Source organism: Haliaeetus albicilla, chromosome 4, assembly GCF_947461875.1.
Source record: "Haliaeetus albicilla chromosome 4, bHalAlb1.1, whole genome shotgun sequence".
Classification (NCBI taxonomy): domain Eukaryota; kingdom Metazoa; phylum Chordata; class Aves; order Accipitriformes; family Accipitridae; genus Haliaeetus; species Haliaeetus albicilla.
The window spans coordinates 49,896,714-49,917,517 of NC_091486.1; the positions used below are offsets into that span (position 1 = coordinate 49,896,714).

Here is a 20,804-nt window from a genome sequence, read left to right on the forward strand (position 1 = left end):
TAGAAAATGAGTTTTATACCTGCCCTCAAACATGTGATGTGTGCATGTTCAAAAAGAAGGTGTTTCCATGCTCTACATGCCTTTACAGAAAAGAAGGCATACCACTGATCAAAGCACAATGATTGCATATGAGCCTCACTCTGTCCTGCAAGGGCTTTATGTGTCCTTTCCTATGTGATATGTCTGCTGGGGAAGGGGTGGTGATTTGATGGTGAGAAATAGGAAGGAAGGACACATGCAGGGAAGATGGTGAGAAACTGAGACTGGGTGAAGGATGTGAGAGAAATTTTATTTGAGAAAGTGGCTCCTTTGAGCAAAGAGGACAGCTCTTTGGCACATAGGAAGATCTGTGTATGGGGAGCTAAATCAAACTCCTGGGAGGGATGTGACAATGCAAGGTAGTGGACTGTGCCAAGTTCTGCTCTGTTCTTTGCCTCTATCCCACCGATGGAGATTTGCTCTCTTGTTAAAAGGACGAGGAACACTAGCAGGTGCATAGTGAGCCTATACAAAGCAGGAGGAGAAACAAGCAAATAATCTAAGTTTTTCTCAGTTTCCCCAGCAAGCAGTTTGGCTTTTTCTGCCTTAAAAAAGAGAGAAGAAAAAAAAAAAAAAAGTTGGGGTCACTGACAGCTGGTGTCAGATTCCAGAACCACCCCACCCAAGAGGGTCATGGAGGTTTCTCCCCATGCTATGACATCTCCCTTCAGTTGCCCTGGTTTGCACAGTGCGAGTGCCCGAACATCTGCAGCACTGAGAACTTGGCTCCACAGGTTCACATGAGTCATCCAGCCTGCAAAACCATTGGAGAACGTCCCAAGAAGAGTGTCTCTGTCTTTCCCAAGGACAAGCGTTCCTCCAGCCTGGCTCACATACCCCTTCTGGATACTCTTTGCTTTACCAGCTGCTCCATTGAGCCATAAATTTGCTATTCCAGACTCAGAGGCCCATGCCATGCAGTAGTGCAGCCAATCTTGTTCCTTGTGGTACAGGGGGAAGGTGATGAAATGGCCTCCTATCCACAATCCCACATCTGTGCCCACGGTTATCACTATCTCGTTATCCCTCTCCTGTGTGGAGTAGGAAAGAACAGTCTGACTGCCAGCATGCTGGGCTTTTGTCCAGAAACATAAGGTGAAGGCTTGGAGAGACATATCATGGAGGGGATGAACGTTCACAAAACTCTCAATGTTTTCCACAGGGAAGTAGAAAGCTGGAAATGTGCTGGATTTAATACCTGAAATAACAAAAAAGCCAGCTGTTACGTTTCCTGCTGTGCTTATGAATCAGCCCAAAACCTGAAGAATATACCCATAGGAACTGGCAGAGCTGCGGCAGTCTTAGGTGGCTTGAGCTGCAGTTACTGGCGTGTGTTGTACCAACAGGGAAGGGGCTTGAAATGATGAAAAGTTAGCCCCCTCACCCAGCTGTTTGGGAAAATAACTTTTTTCTCTTCTTCTTTTCTCATCTTGTGTAAAGTAGAGATGATGATTGTTTATCCTAGGGGAACTGTGAGCTTAAATTCCTCACTGTTTGTAATAATGTGCTTACTTGTTGCAGGAGAAAGCTGCAGTTGCTGTGGGAGTATCTAGATTAGGGCAAGCTTTAATGATGCTGTAGTTGAAGAATTTCCATCAGCAGGTCTCGATATGGGACAAAATTCTACCTGCACATATCAGTACCAAACCCCTTAATGATTTAGGCCACAGATGTGCGTTTCTTACCTATGTGGCTCACTCCATTCAGCAACTCTCTCTTCATGTCTTGGAGCTGCATCTGGATTTGTTCCAGTCTGAGGTTGAATTCTTCTGCGTGGCATTGTTCTAGAGTAATCAGACAGCGGAATTTACAGAAGGCCAGGACCTGCACATGGTAGATTTTTTTTTTTTCTCCTTTCTAGTTTGTAGGTTTGGGGAAAACCTTTGTTTTAAAATGCAGCGTCTCACCTCCATATGGTGCCTGGCTAATCAGCCATGCCAGAACTGTTTCTACAATGGTTAGTGTACCTCACCCATATGGATGCAGACACATCTGAACCTAGTATTCTTGTGTAGTGCCATGTAGTACCACTTATCTTGGGAGACCTGTGTGACACCATTGCAGTCAAAACAAAGCGCTGGCACACAACCTGCAACCACCACTGCACCATTAGCAGCAAGTTGTATTGGCCCGGGGCAAAAAGGCATGTGGGCCATCTCCACCTGCTGTGCAGGGACACTGCTACACTGGTATTCCTGGGAAAGGTGATCTCCAACATGCCTAGCTTAAGTGATTTGCAACTTAACTCCTTCCATGTAGGTCTCCTGACTCTCCCCAGGGAAAGCCTGAGTCGTGCCTGCTGACTCCCTTTACCTTGGGTGAGTTTGGCTCTGAAGGAGGACTCCACCACGCGCCCGTTGAGGGGCTGAGCATGCCGGTAGTCGTTGCGCAGTGTCCTGTTTTCCCAGTCCAGCAAGGTGTTCTCTAGGAGGCTGATCTGCGAGCAACACAGGCTTATTACAGAGGGCGATGGGAACAACAGTTTTGCCTAGAATTGCAGTGCAGATTTTGCAGCTCAGGATTAAACCCAGCAATATGTTATAGAGGAACCCACAGGGTGGCTTGCTGATTATTAGCAGGGGAAAGGAACAGAACACGAGGGCTTTTATCAGCTAATTCATGATAAAGGTATTTTGCCTGAAGGAAGTTTTTAACACCTGCCTGATGGTATGCATGGATGGAGATTTTGGTGCTCTTCTGTAGCATACTGTTTTCTCACAAGTGCCTACTAGCCTTCCCCCTACCAAAAAGAGTATTTCTCTTTCAAATGAGAACCCACTGTGATCCTCCACTACTCTAGTCTCCGCTTTATGATGTTGCTGTTCTAGAAGAAAAAGTTTCTGATGCTTCTTTTTCATTAAGAAAGATGAACCACTCTGTAAGACTTAACAGTAAGCTTATTTTAGTTGTGTTTACTTTTTTTCCCCTGCTAAAGCCTTTGTCCTCACAAGGCAGACAGAGAGAAGAGAAGGGGATCCTGCCATGTGATGGTATTCAACTGCTGAGACAAGTGGGGTTACTGCCCAGTGCTCCTGTGCACTCAACAAAGACCTCTGTAATGCTTCTGCTGGAGCCTGGATAACCCTTTCCTGTCATGCAGCCAAAACTCACAGCAGGCCACTCATGAAATGATCCAATCTAGCTGCACAATGTACGTGTAGACAAGAAAAAACCTGAAATACGCTTTTAAAAATGTGCCAATTATTCTGTAATTATTTTAAAGTTATGAATGGCTCTTTTATGTTTTGGGGGGGCTGGTTTTGGACTCTCTTGCAGTAATTTTTGCCTTGTTGATTCTGAGTGGTCTCTTCCTTTTTATAGTCCCTCAGTATGGTTGAGCTTAACTGAGCAGAGAGCTTTGTTATCACTCACCAGACCTCAGGTAAACTGCTGCTATACAGAAACTAGCCCTTGCTGTGATAGAGTGTCACGGTGTCATTACAGCCACCTGTAATTCCAGTTGCTCAGGAGTCTGTCCCAAAAGCCCTATATGAGAAAAGTCCTATTAGCTCTTCTGTCAGGCTGTTCTCAAAATCACAGGAGGACAGAAAAGGAAACTTGTGTAGAAAGGTGAAGCGCGGAGGAAAGAGAGGCTGCTCTGTCTGGTGAACAGTTATCACTCACCTGCGTGTGTGATAGGACAATCGGAGAATGGAAGATGGTCCAGATCACACTCTCGAAGCAAGGTGGGGTTGTTAGTGAGCCCTGGTACCTGTAGAAGTGCGAGAGGTTTTCTGGCAGCATGGCTTGGACATCCAGAGAAATGAGCTTTGTTGATTGACCTCAAAAGGAAACAGAGAGGCAATATTAACAATTAATGGGGAGCAAAGAGAAAGGCGAGAGTGGTGTTAAAGCTGGGATTGGCAAATCACTTTGCCCAGAGCATTGGTATATTAGACCTTTGGCAGAACTGGATGAAGATGGAGGGAAACAAATGGTTCTTTCAGTGGGTCTACGGTTTGTCATCCAGAGATACCTGGGGTCCTGGAGGTGGTGGGCAACTGCACCTCGGTGCTTTGCCACTAACTGTTAGTCCTCGCGGGAAGCGGAGTGTATTAGTGCAGCAGAGCACCTGCTGTCTGGGTGTACGGACTGCAGGACTGTAGGAAGTTATCAGATGGTGCCGCAGTGTGTTGCGTAGACCTACCGGGAGTATGTTTATTGCTGCCTTGAGCATCTTCCACACCACCCTGCTGTGTGGGCTGCTGTTTGAGATACGTGGGCAGGGATGGTGTGAAGTTGTGCATGGCTGAGGATGCTTGGCCGCATAATTGCAAGCAAAGCAGCAGCAAAATGTCTGTCCCCAGACCCAGTACATATGTACAGGCTTTGAGAATATCAAGTATGTAGAAAGGCATTCCCAGGTCTTACCTGCAAACCTGATTTTTGCCAGTTTGGAAATGAATTCACTGTAGTAGGTATTCTCGAAGTGCCCATCCTAAACACAGCATAGAAACTTGAACAAAAGGTTAGTGACCTGCCTGTCCTTCTATAGTACTAATCAGCTTGGGGGACTAACTGATGAATTGGGAGATAAAGAGAACAAATACTATCGCAGATCTCTTGGTAGGCTGGACAATCCTAGGCATAATAAGGTATGTACACATAGATCTGAGAATAGTGAACTGTAAGGATCCTTTTTCACCTTTCATTTCTAAACGCACACAAAATCAAGTGTTCCCACTTGCAAATCAGAGCAAAGCCTTGAGGTACAGCAGGGAGAACCCAGCTGCCACACCTGATAATCCCTCTGTACTTCTTATGGGACAAATTTTTCTGGGGCTCCCAAGTTTTAATGGCTGGTATTGTGTGAACCCCAGATGACATAAGGGAAGAACAGTCCTGCTATGGCATAGCTTTCTCAAACTGATGGCAGACATCATCTCTCAGGATAAATGTGCAAACCTAGTGCAGGCTGCTTGTGTCTGGACCTGCTCAGGCTGCGATTGTAGTATAAACAGTGATCACAGACTGGCTTTGCTCAGCAACCTGGGCATCAAACCTACCACATACAAGAAGGCAAGCACAGCCAATCCATTTGGTTTGTCTTTGGCTTCTTCAAAGCTTGAGTAGTCAGCTGAGTTGTAATGGACAATGTGCAGCTGTCAGAAGAGAGAAAGGGTCATTTAGGAAGAAGTGATAAATGGCTTCCTCCGTGCTTTAAAGGACCAAATACAGACTGAAGGGAGAGTCACCATCCCACCTCCTGCTGCTTGTCCCTTGCAGCACAGCCAAATAGACCTTTAGTTTAATAGGTCTGTGATGAATGTGGAAGAACAACCCCTTCTTTGAAAGATATTAGTGCTATTGCAATGGCTTTTCTTAGTCTTTTGTGCCAGCACCATCAGGCTCAGCCCTTGCATTGCACCAACCACCTGCACTTACGGGAGCCCTATTTCTCCCATTTGTCTCTGCCTTGCTTCCTGCAGGCTTTGTGTGCTGCAGCCTCCCATTTTCCAATTGCTATACTTGCAACGCATCCTCCCTCCACACCGCTCCATTCACAAGTACCTCTGCAAAGTATCTCATCCCGTCTATGGTGTGTTCAGAGCCGCTGGTCTCCAGGTCCAGGCCACCCCAGTGCAGATGCATCTGTACAGCTGTGTAGAGGCCTGGGAGCCCTCCGGAGATGTGCATGGTGGGTGGCAAATCAATCTGAACTGAAAAACAGGATTGGAGACAGCAGTGGGTGCAGCCATGCCCGTTCCTGTAGCTACGCTTACAGTGCCTAGTGCTGTCTGCTAATAACACCCTCTCTCAAATAAGCTGGCACAGTCATGTTCAGGGAACTAACTCCAGTATGCAAGGAAAAGCACTGAAGCTTAAAGCTAGGTGTGCTTAAAATCCTTCCTGACCTCAGGCTTCTGCACCACAAAGACCATACCGGGCACAAAGATGACTGGGCACTAGCTGTGTCTGCAGACTTCTTTTCCATCTGAGCAGCTCTGGGTTTTTCCTTAGGCAGTAATAAGTGTGCTTTAAGACTAATCTCTTGCACAGTACATCACGTCTTGCAAGGCAGTGCACAGATTTGTTAACTACTTTATTTCTGAGGAAGAAAAGGGGGATAGAAATCAACAAAGCGGCTGGCCTCATCTAACCTGTCATCATAATTTCCAGTGGTCTGGACCCTGCATCTTCTAGGAACAGGCATACTGGGCCAGAGCCCTGTAAGTTTGAAAAAGCCGTGTTAATGCTTGAAGGATTTGTAGAGACAAATCGCTTTGCTTCTCCTTGCCAAGGAGTATTCACAAAGAGACTATGAAACATTTCTGCTAATGTACTGCCACAAATCACATATTATGTTAATAAATACACTAAATCTAGGAGTGAAAATAGAGAATTGGCTCATCCTAATGAAAACCCAGAGCATGTTATAAAAAATAGCAACTATCCTTGCAAAAGGTATCACAATATATGATTCATTGGTCATAGTTTGGGTTTATGAGAAGTTTCTTTTGTTTGTAAGCTGTTTACAGACAGACAAGATGAAAACATGTTTCCTTGTAACATCCCAAAGAGTCTAGAGTGGGGGGAAAAAAACTATCTACCTTTTTACATAAGATCCCTGCTGACTGCCTTTCATAATTAGGGTTATTTACCTCAAGTACCTCACTGTGGTTTCTGCTTTCTGCAAACACAGCCGGAGAATTATGTTCTGAGTTTATGGGAAGCTTAAGTCTTCTGTAAGATATTTTATGCAAATACTTTGCAGAAAGCATGAAGGTAGGTAACAGCCCAGTTTGCTTCTACTTTTCACCAGCGTAAAGTGTGTGTGGAAAGCGTGACTGCTCTGAGCTGGAAGTGCCTTACTCCTGCTTAGTTCTAGTTTTGCCAGGCAGTGCAAAATTGGCTGGGATTATGCAGTGTGAATCTGACTGTAACTGTGCCTTTCTCTAGCATTTCTGCTCTGCTCTCTTGTCCATTACTGCCTTACCGATTACAGCACATGCAGCAAGCCTGTTTTCCCATCTCTGGCCTCTGAGGTGGTTGAGTTTAATGAAGGCCACATTTAAGGTCCCACTTCTAAAACGAATCTGCTACTGGAGGAAGCATGCGCATCCTGCATGGATGACATTTTAATCATCCAGAGCTGTGCATGTCCTTGCTACCTGCTAGAGGACCAATCCTGTTTAAAAAAAAAAAAAAAAAACAAACAAAAAAAACAAAACGAAGTCCAAATGCCAAATACAAAAGGCTTCATTAACTAAGGTTATCTGTGTGAGTGTGTTTGCACACAGACATTCTGCACTACTGCAAATAGGCTTTCTCAGGTGGCATTTAGCCTGGTAATTATACAACTAGAGAGAAAGTGTAGCTGGTTTCTTAGGTGAGACACTTGGTTTTCAGATCCTGAGAGCCTGTAAGGAGAGTCCTGTTGATAAATCCATCTCCTGTCCCTTTCAGATCAGCTGAATGCTTTCTATTGTGGCCCAGTGGAATATTTTCCTTGACAGATGTTGCTACCCTGTCCCATCTCACTGAAGCCAGTAGGAAAACCTAGCCTGACTTCACAGGAGCTGTGAATAAGGACAGTCGTTTGCCTTTGTTCTTTACTAAAATGCCCTGCATCAGATAATCATTGTTCTGATGTTAACAAAAGAATAGGAAAATACACACGTGTGGTCAGATCTGAAAGCTAGACCTGCAGAAAGTAATTTGTAGGCAGTCAGAGTAGCAATGTTGACATGAGAGCTTCTAACTGAATGTAGAGCTTGTGGGGGCAACAAACAGGAGTTATGATTTTCAGAAATAAAATCACAACAGTTTTTCTCTGAAGGCAGTATGTCTCTCATCACTTCATTTCCTTGCTCTCACACCATATTTCTCTCTCGTGCTCTGTTACAGAGACGAAGAAAGGACTGTTGTGCAGGATTAAAGAGCTACCAGCTTTATGTTCCAAACACCTTCCCCCAAAAATACTCATTCCCTCTCCACTGCAGCTATTAGAAAATTGTCTCATTGCTCATCTGTAGTCCAAAAGCATTATCCCAACAGTACCAGCTGATTAATTATTTAGACAATGAATTACAGACTGCAGCAGGGGAATCCAGGACCTCCTAAATGATAAGCCTTGCCCTGAGACTGTGTGGCCCAAAGCAAGGCTTTTAACCCATGCTGTGCTTCAGCTTGCCTTCCTGAGACCTGAAATACCAGTCCTCTGACTATAAGGGAGGGATTCTCCTCAGTGTTGTACATTGTATGAACTATATCTAACCAAACCTTGCATGCAAACTTGCTATTGAACTCTGGGTCTCTATTCCTATCACTTCTAGTTTTTATTATTGCACAGGGGAAAAAAGATGCATTTTCTGAATGCAGAGAGGAGTCAGCATGACCCAAATACTACTCTTTACTATTGTCCTGCAGTCTTGTAGTTCACTGAAAGAAAGGGTCAATCTATAATGTTCTAGCTGCCTTTCATCCCTTTTTAATGTCTAACAGAGAAAATATCTTGCGGAAATATAACTGCCTTTTTTTTTCCCTCTGGTTTATATATGTGTTTCTGGAAAGCTTTCATGTGTGATTGAGGAAAACACCAAAACTAGGAGAGCAGAATGAGGTGAGATAGTAAAGTAAGGTGAGTGTAAAAAAAAAAAAAAAAAAAAAAAAAGGGGGGGGAGCGGGGGCTTTGTCTGGATAGCGCTTCAATCAGCTAAAATGAATAATCTGTTTCTGCACTGTCATGAGCTTGACATACTCCCAGGACATCTGCTCAGCCAAGGAAGAAAAACCCGCCTACTGCTACAGCACAGTTTGCTCATTCCATCGCATTTCAACTTAGTGTGACTTGCTAGCCACGAAAGATTTGCGATCATGTTCTAGCTACGGCAGAGTGTTGAGATGAACACACAGGAGCTGTTCCCATATCCTGCACGTGCTGGGAAAATACATACCTGAAGTCATAAAGTCTCCTTTATGTCCCAAACACAATGTAATAAGTGCATGCTACACTGCCTGGTGGAAGCCTCCAGAGGATGCACTACAGCCTGCTTCAAAGCTTAAAAGCAGAAAGCTGTCAGGTTCAGGTATCTCTTCCATCAGTTGTCTCAGCAGGAAGGTATGTTCTTTCTCCCACTGAATGCACTGCAATACTCAACCCAATATGATGCACAGAAAGCTGAACTCGGCAGTACAGGACGCTAACAAAGTGGTGTGGATAAAAAGGGTTGGGTTTTCAGGACAGCCCTACTATTAAAGACATCTGCATTTCAAAAATGTAAGGCCTTTGCTTTGCTGCTGCTGGCCTGTTCCCTGCACTCTTGGCTGCCAGCATCACCGACTGTCATGGAAGCAGTGCATGGGAGGGCCCTGGGTGCTGCATGTGCAGTGATCCATGCATGTACGAAGCCATGGCTTGGGGCAAAATGCAGCTGGAGCGGATAGGCAGCACTTGCTTCCTTGTGCCTTAGAGCTTCTCTTGCTGACTAAAAGATGACTGACAGCTCGAGCTGTTGCAGGACCAAATAAACTCCTTGAGCCCTATGCCCTGATTTCTGTTTCAGGCTGCTGCTTTGTCAGCAATGACTTCTTGACCAGCTCCTCTTTTTAGGTATGTAATGAGAAGGATCCCCCTAGTCTTACCAGAGTGACCGTTGTTGGTCATTGTGAAATCCCCCTGCAAAGGCCCGTCATAACCACTCAGCTCCAGCTGCAGCAACTGGGGGTTGTACCTCACTTTTTTCCTCTGGATGTCAATTGGAGATTGGTGTTTGCCAGCACAGTCTGCAAAGTGCTTTCCCCAGTGCTCTTCATCCAGTTTGCCTTCTGTGTGGAGGAGAAACAAACCAGGTTATTAGGACATGGTGAGAACTGCTGTTAGCTCAGGAGTCAGAAAACTCTCCTCATTTGCCAGCAGGGCATGTCAATCTAGTTATTATAACACTAGGACTTGCAACAATAAAAGGTTCTCTGCCTTCCCTAGAGTGAAAATATATGTTATTCTGTCTGCAGGACAACTGTGCTGCAAAATAAGAAACCTGCATTGCAGTAATAGCTTACTGGTCACTGGAGATTGAACCTCCACCAAAAGAGAAGCAGTGTTCATATAGAAATGGGGATTTAAATGTGTCTCAACTGCCAAAGTTGTGGAGTCGGGTTCTCAACTGATGTGAGAGTGAATAGGACCAGGGCAATGGGTGGGAAGTCTCTGCTTAGCAACTCTGCTGCCAGTTCCTGATCCTATTTTTAACTAGGGAGAGAACTAACAAAAGAAGAATAGGAATGAAATGGTTTAAACAAAATGAACCTTTTATTATATGTTTTCTGGGATAGGAGTGGTCTGGGGTGGCTTTGATGTCCTGGGTGTGTTTTTATTAACGAAACCCACCCCTTTCCTCAGCACAGTGCTATGCCTCTTCCTGGTGCCCCCTTTTTACACACAACAAATAATGAGAAAGCGATTCATTGCTTTTGTGAGACACATCCTTGTGTGGAACAGGACCTGGGCATCCCAATTTCTGGATTTGGTTGATTGCTCTGAGCTTTCGATGCCCTTCCAGCCCCCAGGCCTAATAGACCCTAAAGGTCACGCTAAGTGTTCATACCAGCTCCTTTTCCTGCTCAGTGTCACTGGCTCAGACACAAACCTTTGACATGGGACTAAGAACTAAAGGGCTTAGCTTCACCTGCACGTACTCATAATTTCTGCAAGTATTTAATACTAAAAATCTCTTGTGGTCACCTATGGAGGAAGCAAATGTGTAAGAGACCTGGCATGCTGGATGCTAGCCTTTTTCCAATAGCTTTAAGCCTCTTAGTCCTAATTTGAATCTTTCCTGCAGAGGTCTGGGTGCTGCTGAAACTCTTAACAAATGCTTGAACCTTTTAAGGCTATTTTCCCTCTCCATAGTGCTGTATTTAGGACTTCAAGGATAAGTAGGAATTTTGATGCCATCTCTGTCATGGCTGTGACTGACAATCAGTAAGGAAACCTTTTCTTCTTCACCCCAGAACTGCAATATATTGATCAATGTCAGAGTCATGTCTGTCTGAGACAAACAGAGCTAGAGCTAAGGAGTAATCATCACGTGATTGTTAAACTCACTGACCGCAAATCCTGCAGAGATGGTTTGGAAGGAGAGGTGATTGTTGTAAAAAGAAAATAGTTCAAAACTACTTCAACGTCTTCCTAATTTTCAAATTATTATAATTACAGCCGCACCTAAGGATTTGTTACTATTTGCTAATTCTTTTCTTTTTATTTTGTTTAAGTAATGTCAATTTGCAAGTATTTGTTTCCTGACATTGATTAAGTATGGGAGGCTTAGGAGATGCAGGCAGCCTGGCCAAAAGAAAATCCAGAGAGAACTTCTGCAAACGGCTTAGTGTCCTAATTGCGATGTTGCATCTAGTCAACAATATCCTTTGTTTTAGCTTGATTCCCAGCCCAGTGAAGATCATACAAGGACTACCATTTACTTCAATGAGCTCTGCAAACAACCCCCTAAAACAAATGAAAATCAGAAAAAATTTCACAGAAAATATAAATGCGTGAATAAGTAATTCTTAGAGACTGTACTGCATGGAATATGACAAAAAAATAATAAACAGCCAGTTTTTAAAGCTTTTCCTTCCAGTATCATCCAAAGGGCAGCTTTTATTCTAACACATTGTAAAGATTTCGCCCATTGTTTGAACCTCATTGGTCTGCCAACTCTGACAATGTGTCCTAACCGCACAAAGGCGTAAAAAGGGGTGACATTGAAGAGAATCACTTTCAAGACACACAGGCATCAATAAAGTGGAATAAATTAGCTGCTCTGTGGAGATCTCTCACTAACGGAAAAAGAGTCAAGCTGAGTGTTGTTTCTGCAGCACAAAAAGGATGGGAGTGTCTTTTACCAAGCAGTAGCAATCCCCAAACAGCCTCATTTTTCATTACCTTTGTATGTCCAGTGCACTAGGTGAGAGCAGCCCAGATGCACCAGGAGCAGCTGGAACAAGACAGCTGTGATCCACATGTCTCTCGCTGTATCTGCAGTCAGAACCAAAGTGGAGAGTTCATTTCTTTAAAAATCCTCAGGAAGTATAAATACTAATTTACTCCAGGTATGGCCTTTCCAGCACCCATTCCACCCTTCTCCTCACCCATCCAAAACATTATTGCCATAGAGATACTTTATTTGGACAGCCAACTTTAAACGCTAAAGGTACTTCATTGATTCTTTGAACCAAGCCGCCTGTGCAAATGGAACAGGTTTCCCCCGATGGACAAAGCTGATGGCCTCGGAGTCATTGTCTGACCCCAGCTGCTGCACGCTCTCTGCCCACTTTTCCTGTCCATTCATTCCTGATGAGCAGGTAGAAAAGCTTCCTTGCAAGTATCCTTAAAACAGTGCTTTGTAAGCAAAGATACCTAACAGATCTCAAAACACTGTCCTGAGGTGGCCAACTGTTTCCTTGTTACACAGAGGAAGGAGCCAAGGCAGAAGACATTTAAGGGGCTGGTTTTCAAAAGTGCTGAGTATTCACAATCTTAGTAGAAGTCAAAATTGTAGAGACTTAGCTCCTTTGAAAATCAGACTTCTCAGGCCAGATTTAAAAGTGCTCCACACCCACAAGACCAGTATTTCAAAGCATGTTGCTTTCAACACCTTCCCTAGTCACTGAAAATCTAGTTTTGAATGTGAGAGAGTTGCAACCTTTGGAAAATTCAGCGCTCTGAAAAAATCTTTAGACTGTTGAAAGATACAGGCATGATACAAGATACTGAAACCCTGATGACTTCTTAAAAAACATATGGGAATTCAAATAAAAACTAGCAGGTGTCGATGTCTAAATGCTCTTGTGGACTTCAGTACTGGCTCTATACATATTCAGCCACTCGATTTCCTTAAAAATGTGTCCCAACCAAATAATTGCCCAAGGTCCAGTAAAAAAAGTCATTTGGCAAACCAGGGAACAGACCATGGATCTTGTGCCTGCCTTTTTTTTTTTGTATCCTGTTTCTAGGCAAATGTCATTCCCTTTGAAAAGCCTTCTCCCCACTCCCACCTCCCAAGAATGACACACTACCAACAGCCCTTTCTGCCCAGCACTGCTTCCCAACCCATAAACCCACAATTTAATAACAAAAGGGGAGCAGAAGTCTCCGTCTTCGCAGGAATGGAATTTTCACCTGGTGCTGAGAGGAGCTACAGCCTACACCAAATGCAAATCAACTTTGCAGTTGATTGGGGGTGACAGGCAGCAATATGAAACATTTGGCAAGAAAACTCACATCAGTGAAATCTCAGCACTTCTGTTTCCAATGCCCCTGCCACTTGCAATAATATTTGCAATTATTATTTTCAGCAATAAGGTACATAATAACAGCAATTCAACCATGAGAGCCAGAGGTGGGTTACAGATTTTACGTGAACTCGGGTTTCTAGGATTAGACTGTGCTGAAGAACAGAAGCAGGTTTTTATTCAAAATCTTATTCTTTGCAAGTGAATTGTTAACATTAAAAGGCCCTTCCCGATTTGCTGTTTTGTGCGGTGCATATTTAATCTTTGGAAACTACTGTAATATTGAGTTGATTAACCAAATGTGTATTTTCCCCTCTCTCCCCTGAAGAAGTCATTTATTCTGACAGTTGCGCTGAACTGTGTAAGGACTAAACTAATCAAACATGCCCCGCAATGCAGTTCATAATCCTTGTGTATCCAGTTGGGTAAATAAGCTTTGAAATTAGCTGAGGGAGAAATTTTGGGGGTTTATACCTGTTTATACTCCAGAATTCCACACAGCAGCACATGAGGGTGTGAACAAGAGTCAAGAACAGGAGGTCATCTCTGCACCAAAGCATCCCTCCTGCCACCCTGCCTGTGTGTGCACGCCAAGAGTGTTTAAATGGATTTCATTCAGGGACAAGCTGTTTCTCTTGCCTGTGCTTTATCGATCAGCTAGCCCAGTCTGCACAAAGGATTTGAAATAAAGCCCATTTGAGAATGTACTGGTGCCAGGAAACTGGAGATGACAGTGAATTAATTTTTAATGGAGCTTTTGCAACATGCTAAAATTGTGACATTTCACCTGACATCAGCAAGCGCTGTGGGTGCTCAGCACATCCAAAAAAACACATGTCTGTTAGCTCAAGTTAGCTTCCCCCAAATTAGTGGCTACTCTGGAAGACACAGAAATCTGGGGAGAGGACTTACTAAGGGCACTAAGTATGAATTTGTTTTGGAGTTATGACCGAACAATAATTTTAATGAAACTCTTTAAATGTATTTGAATATTAAGCTTCTAACTACAAGCTGAATAGTACGGAAGGAGTCCTCCTCCTGTATAAAGTATCACACACATCAACCATTGCTTATTGGTTCTTGGAGCTATAGCATTTTTAGTGTATATAGTATTAAACCTGGCTGTCTTGAGGTTTGTCTTTGTTAGTCATCTGTTTTGCTACCTCAATATAATTGCTAGAGAGAAGTACAGACGTAGTGCCTAGGAACTCCAGGTATCACGGCAGGACCGTGCTTGAAGTAAACTGGTGTTTTACAAGTGAAGAAGATTGTAGGTCTAACAGGACTCACCTCTGCACCCAGATTTAGCCAGTGGGAAAATCTAATGTTGGGTATCTCAGCCATGAATATTCTTGGCATGATTTCTTCACAAAGGCAGGCTACTTTCACACAGATGCAGTTACATAGACTTCAGCCTCCCCCCTCCCGCCTCGACTACAGTAGGAAATAAGCCTTTTATCCCACATCATTGGCTTCCATGCACTTCACTTTTATCTCTACAGTTTTCCCTGACTCTCTGCCATCTTTTAAATCCTGCTTCTCCCAGGCTATTCCCTCTGTCCTCGCTGGCCTAAAGCTCAGCTCAAGTCTGACTTTCAGATCCATTCTGAGTATTGGTAGCCACATTAAAACCTTGACATAGCATTGAAGTAGCTGGCTCAATACCTCAGTGCTCCTTTGACCCAGAACTTGAAAGGGTTAACTCCTTTCCCTCTGAATCAGCGGGAATTTCATCAGGGGTTGCAGTAATAGCTCCATCACTCCCAAGTCCAGCAAACATTTGACCAGGAACAGGCTGTTTGATACGAGATGGACAGATTGCCTTCAATCAGCCTATTTTTGTGAGTCTAAAACCTCTTCAAACAGAGCTTTTGCTGCTGAAGTCGTGCTCGATGAATAAAAGTATTCATAGCCTACACAAGTTTTATGAAAGACAAAAAGCAGATAGTGCTGGTAGGCCCAAGCCCATGAGGAAAGCTGGCAATAGCTCTGCGGATTGAAACATGAGATCCTTTTATTCAACAATTCCTGTAATGTTTTTACATCTTCCTTGCAAAACTGGCCCTCGCTTCTTTGAAATTTTGCCTGTGCTTTTTTTTTTTTTTTTTTTTTTTTTTCCCCTTTTTGCCCCCTGGCTTTCAACTACATACAGAGATCACAGAAGTCAGAGGTAGAAAAGCACTAGAATTCATTTCTCCAGTTCACAGAATCCCTTTAGGCCTCCTTCCTCTTATATAATATTTTGATGTGCTTGGCTAAATTCACCTTCTACCAACATAAATTCACATACATTTGTTGATTCTACTGAAGCTTTGTGATAGAAATGGGCTTTGAGGCAGTCAGAGATAGACACCAGAGGTTTACACCAGTGTTCCTAAAAGCAGGATTTGTCCATTCTAAAGCAGAGAGGTTTCCTCTGCGAATTCCATTTCACGGTCTAACAGATCTCAGCATTAGCTGCCTGCCGTTCATTGTCAACCTAAATTTTCTTTTGCTTTGTTTCAGCCAATTACTCTTAGTTATAGCTATAGCCCTTGGATTATCTTAAAATACTTTTCACTCTTTAACGTTCCTATCACTTCTGGTGTGGTTATCACCTCACTGCACCACAAGCATGAGCAGCCTTTCACTCGCCATTTCCCCAAGGTGGCGAAAAGGACAATGTGATGCTATAAAAGGAAGAGAACATGGTCAAATAATCCCTTTTAATTTTCATTTCCAGGAAATGTAATTACAGTTCTTGTAATGTCTATGTTGGTCTGCTCTACAGACTTTGCTGAAAGTGACTTCATGTTCTGGATCTCTACTTGAGACTTTGAAAAAAAACAAAGTGTGAAGGGAGGATTAGGAAAGGGGAGGTCAATCTTCCCTCTGCATTTAGTGTGAGGTACACAGGAACGTAGCCTGAGTGTGAGGATTGAAGGAGTGCTGTTGAGAGCCGGCCTGGGAGAAATTTTTCCATCATACCAGGGCTCTATGCTGTGGACTGGATGGTGGTGGGATAAAGGAGGAATAATTCAGTGACAGGACAGCTTGTCAGCATGTGCAAACATCTGTCCACCTTCTCAGACACTGTGTTATTAGTATTTTATACATATCTGCACCTCCTTCCATAAAAATACCCATTTTGCTCCTGATCTCCCAGCGTAATAACATGCAAAGGAAGCACAGTTGCTGCTCAGTCTCTCTGAAAATCAATATTAGGAGCACATAAACACAAGAGAAGACCCCAAGCCCCTTAACAAACAAACACTCTTCACAAAACAAAAATTGGCTCTCGAAACATGGCTGTTGCCCACTGCTGGGTAAGCACTTTTCCTTTCTTATTTCAGCTGCATTGTGTGTTGAGCAGCTGTGACATCCAGTGGCCAAACACAATACAGTTGGGTTTGGTACAGAACTCTTCATACATGGTAACAATAACAGAGCCCTTCCATTGCACTTTTCATCTTCAAAGAGCTGTACAAACAGTAATTCATTAACCCCTACACAGCTCAGTGGGGCAGATCAATGTAGTGACACTAAAAGTACACGTGAGGAGGGGAAACCACTCTCCAAGCTTTCCACAAGCATGGCAAGCAGCTCTCTAGAGTGATGAAGACCCTGCCCTAGGGCCACAGTACAGGACCTTCACCCACCACTGCAGAGAGTAGCTGCTGGCAAATAAGGGATCAGAAAGGTGGAGGTCATTCAGCATCCTGAAGAAGAGGCCACACCTGAGGGAAGGGTTGTGCTCTTTTTCCCTAGAGCAAGAGAGCCTATGGTTAGGGATTGGGGAAAGCTATATGAGAAGACAAAGCAGGAGCAGAGCTGGTTTGGAAAAGATGCTTTGTCAGAGGCCTGGCCAGAGGAAAAGGCTTGTGCAGTGATTTTCTGAAGATGTCAGAGGACTTTCTTGATAGATGTAAAAGGTAGGGAAAGGAGCACAAACATGGATTTGCATTAAGAAATACAGTGGTGGAATCAAAGAAATGTGACTGTAATGAGATCCCAGCAGTTAACTGGGATTCCGCTTGTGTCAGGTAAATTGGAAGGTAAAGAAAACAAATCAGTGGAAAAGAGGAGCTGGGTCTCACCCATGGAGCAGGGCATCCCACATTGATGCTAGCAAACACCTATTTCACAAAGAAAGAAAGAAAAAAATAGACCAAGAGAAGGGTTTTCACAGGCCCACATTAATGGGGAAGAATAGTGAGTATAAAGTCTTTGACAGAGGTTTAATCACAGCATTTAGTGCGTCTGCTGCATTTCAGATTTTGCTCAACTCCTTGACTGTGCTTGAGGTATGTGCTGAGAGAGCTAAGTGTGTGGGCCAGAGTGTGTTTGCTGAGCTGCTTACAGCCTGTGAGAGTTAGTTTTCAGTGAGTGTTACAGGAGCAATTACTCCATATCCCATAGAGTGCAAGATCCAGGAAGACATGTAGAAGTTGTGTGTCTAGGTATGACTTTGCCACCTTAAGCTTCCTTTCTAGCCCATGCAGAGAAACAGCCTTGATACAGATGCTGCGTTTTATATGGGTATCTTTGAGATCAATCCAGACAAGCCTGTTTCATTTTGATTATAAAAGCAGACTTGCATGACTCAGAGATCCAAACTATGGACAGATGCATTCAGTTTCAGAGACCAGGAAATCAGTCCCTGCTTTCCTCAAGTCATCTGCGCCCCAGTGTTGGCTTGCTCAGACCTGCAGTGTTTTTTTGCTGCAGGCAAGGTCCATGCAGGGCCATTCGGCAAGAGCAGAAGCGCCCGCAGCCCCTCCTCTCCCAGTAGCTCATCACCACTGTACTCTGCCTGTGCAAGAGAGGGGAAGATGATGGGAGCTAAAAGTGATTCTCATGAGAATGAGGTCGATTTTTAAGGCAGGAAGACAACATGAAGGAAATTTAAATCCTACTGTCTGTGCTGTACCTGTTCTGTGGCAAGAGAATCCTGCTTGTTAACTCTTATGCTTTACATAAGCATTACGCATTCATTAAGAAAACAAATGAGTTGTTATTGGTTTACTCATACTGGTTTTTTTCAGGTTTCCTTTCTAAAAAAAACCCTAAATACTAAATATAATTTCTTAATGGCTAATTGATTCCTAGCTTGCTTTCCCCTTTATAGCAGAATATATTTCGAAGTGAAAGGGAAAGACCTGCTCAGCAAGCAGTCTTGAGCACCCTGTAAGAGGTAGTGCAAGACTTGCACACTGGCCTCTGTAAAGGAGATTACTTAATGGTTTTGTCATGGTTTGAATGAGCAGCTATGGCCTTTGGATGCACAATTCCTGGCAATTAATATCCAGCTGGTTTAAAAGCTTTCAGCCTCATCTCAAATCATCATATCAGATCATGAGCTGCTGGGAAATGTATTCTTTGGTGTTAGCACCCTGATTTGTGTGTTGGTTCACTTCCAAATAACCCTTCACCATCTCATGAAAATGGATGTAGTCGTTTTATATGTAGGTTAGCATTTACGGTAGTTAACAAGTAGTATATATTTTTCCTATTCCAGCTACCTTACCTGCTTTTTTGTTGTTGCCGTGGTTGTTGTGCAGTACTGTTTCATTTTAAATAAAGCGTGTTCAAAGTATTCTGCCTAATACACGAGTGTCTAACACAGCTCTTGTATACTCATGTAGGCTGATGATTGACCCATGCTACATATTCATAGCTGCATGCAAACCTGTGTCCATAGAATCACTTCTCAAAAATGGCCAGTTAGTCTAATGTTACCTACATCTTCGGCATCTGTTAAACTCCCTTTAGTACTGAATAAATCCTGAGCGCCTATTTCGCAGAAAGTCAGACAAAATTCTCTGGCCAAGGTCTGTAAGCTCCTTGCCCTGTCCCTGCTGGCTTACAAACTAGGGGCAGTAATTTCCACAGAAAATTTAAATCCCAAACCTTCTGAAGCCAGCTGGAGTTGGAGAAAATCAGAAATCAGACTGTCAGGTGAGAGAGCAGGCTGAGGTCCCTGCAGCCATGCAGGGTTTGTCATTCTCATAGCAGATCCTCACTGACAACTCTTAGTTTAATTTTTGTGCTGTAATTGCGAGTTTTCTATATGGAGACCTTAAAAGATCTAATTCAGTCTAGGTCCTTCCCTTACCCCAGTCACTGTACTGAAGTAACTTTCAGACTGGCTGTTAAATGCTGGAGCTGGCAGCTTTTAAATAATTTTCAGGACACTAACCAGTCCATCTCTAAAATCCTGGGAGAAGACAGAAGAATTAAGAGAAGCAGTGTAAGTTACAGGCGTTAAGAGAGACATCAGGTCTGTCATCTCAAGTCATTTCGTCACTCATGTGCCTAAAACCTGTGGTGGTTAATCGCAGAGTTAAGCTGTAAGACAAAAGCATGACAGAAAAGGGGGATGAGAAGAAAGAGAAAAGGATGTGAAGTCAGAGGAGATTTTGAATGCCTGGAAGAAGACATCTTAAATAGTCATTCAATAATTTTAATAGACACCCAAAACCAGCGTTAGTCAGACTGCCGTTACCTTTCCAATGAACGTTCCTTAAAAATACCACGATCTGCAGAGTCAATGAAGAGAAGAAATCTGAGTGACAGAGTGCTGACTTCTGCATCCGATCACTTTCCTCCGGAGATCTTGCCTCAACCGCAGTGACGTAGTAGCGCAGTCAGAAAGCCTCATTCATAAGGCCACTTAGATGCAGGACTGCTTTTTTAAAAGAAACTTACCAAAACATAAACAGGCTGGCACTTGCAGAACTGTCGGATAGAGGAGGTGAGGGTGGTGCATACACAGCGTCCCAGACACATGTTCTTCAGGTGTTTTGTGAGGCACTGGGGAGAAAGAGAAGTCCCTGAGTATTCAGGAAGTGCTTTCAAGGTGCTACAAAAGCTCACGCCCTGGAATGCACCCTACACTGCATAATGGTTACTAAGCATATTAATCCACTGGCAAACAAGTCCTGATCTGTGGTGGTTCTGCTCCCTGCCTTGGCATCCTTCGCCGTTTGAAGCAGTGATTTCCCACTCTGCAAAGCTCTGAACTCTCCTGCCCAACCACTTTAAACAGGGAAGGAAAAGGCTGGCCTAGTCAGCTTCTGCGCTCATGAGCGTGTTGCAAGCAAGCAAAAAACCTAATATATATATTACACTTATTATTCTACTATGGCCTGTAAAACACAAGAAATGACTAGGCCTTGCAATGGAAGGGCATTTTGATCATGAGAACTGTTTTCCATTTCTGGGTGGGGGATGCCTCTAAGCCAGAACCGTGTTGGTGTTTTTTCTCCATCTGCTCCATCAGCATGTTACACCAATGTGTTAGTGTACTTGTGTGGGCTGTCAAACTGGATTACTAGCTACAGTGGCTTTACATTTTCCTGAAACTCTCTGTTCCCAGTGTCCACCCTATTAGCCATATATCTCCCTCACAAACCATGAAAGAAATATATTATTTTAAAAGAGTGCATTGAGTATTTGATTAACTGGTAACAAGTCTGGGTTCCCACAGAAACGCAAGTCAGCTAGCTATCTCATAGCCTTAGGGATGCTCAACCTTTTCTTTAAAGAAAGAG

General features: G+C 43.6%; 1 protein-coding gene across 1 annotated transcript; it reads right to left on the bottom strand.

Annotated features, from left to right (window-relative positions):
- Positions 1-268: 268 nt before the first annotated feature.
- CA6 (carbonic anhydrase 6) lies at positions 269-19,900 on the bottom strand. Its single transcript, XM_009923818.2, has 10 exons — positions 19,757-19,900; positions 11,924-12,016; positions 9,625-9,807; positions 5,551-5,699; positions 5,046-5,141; positions 4,411-4,477; positions 3,664-3,821; positions 2,353-2,476; positions 1,725-1,823; positions 269-1,237 (listed from the first exon to the last, which is right to left on the bottom strand). Exons 1-10 carry the CDS (start codon positions 19,842-19,844, stop codon positions 624-626), a joined length of 1,671 nt encoding a protein of 556 aa, XP_009922120.2. The 5' UTR covers positions 19,845-19,900; the 3' UTR covers positions 269-623.
- Positions 19,901-20,804: the final 904 nt, after the last annotated feature.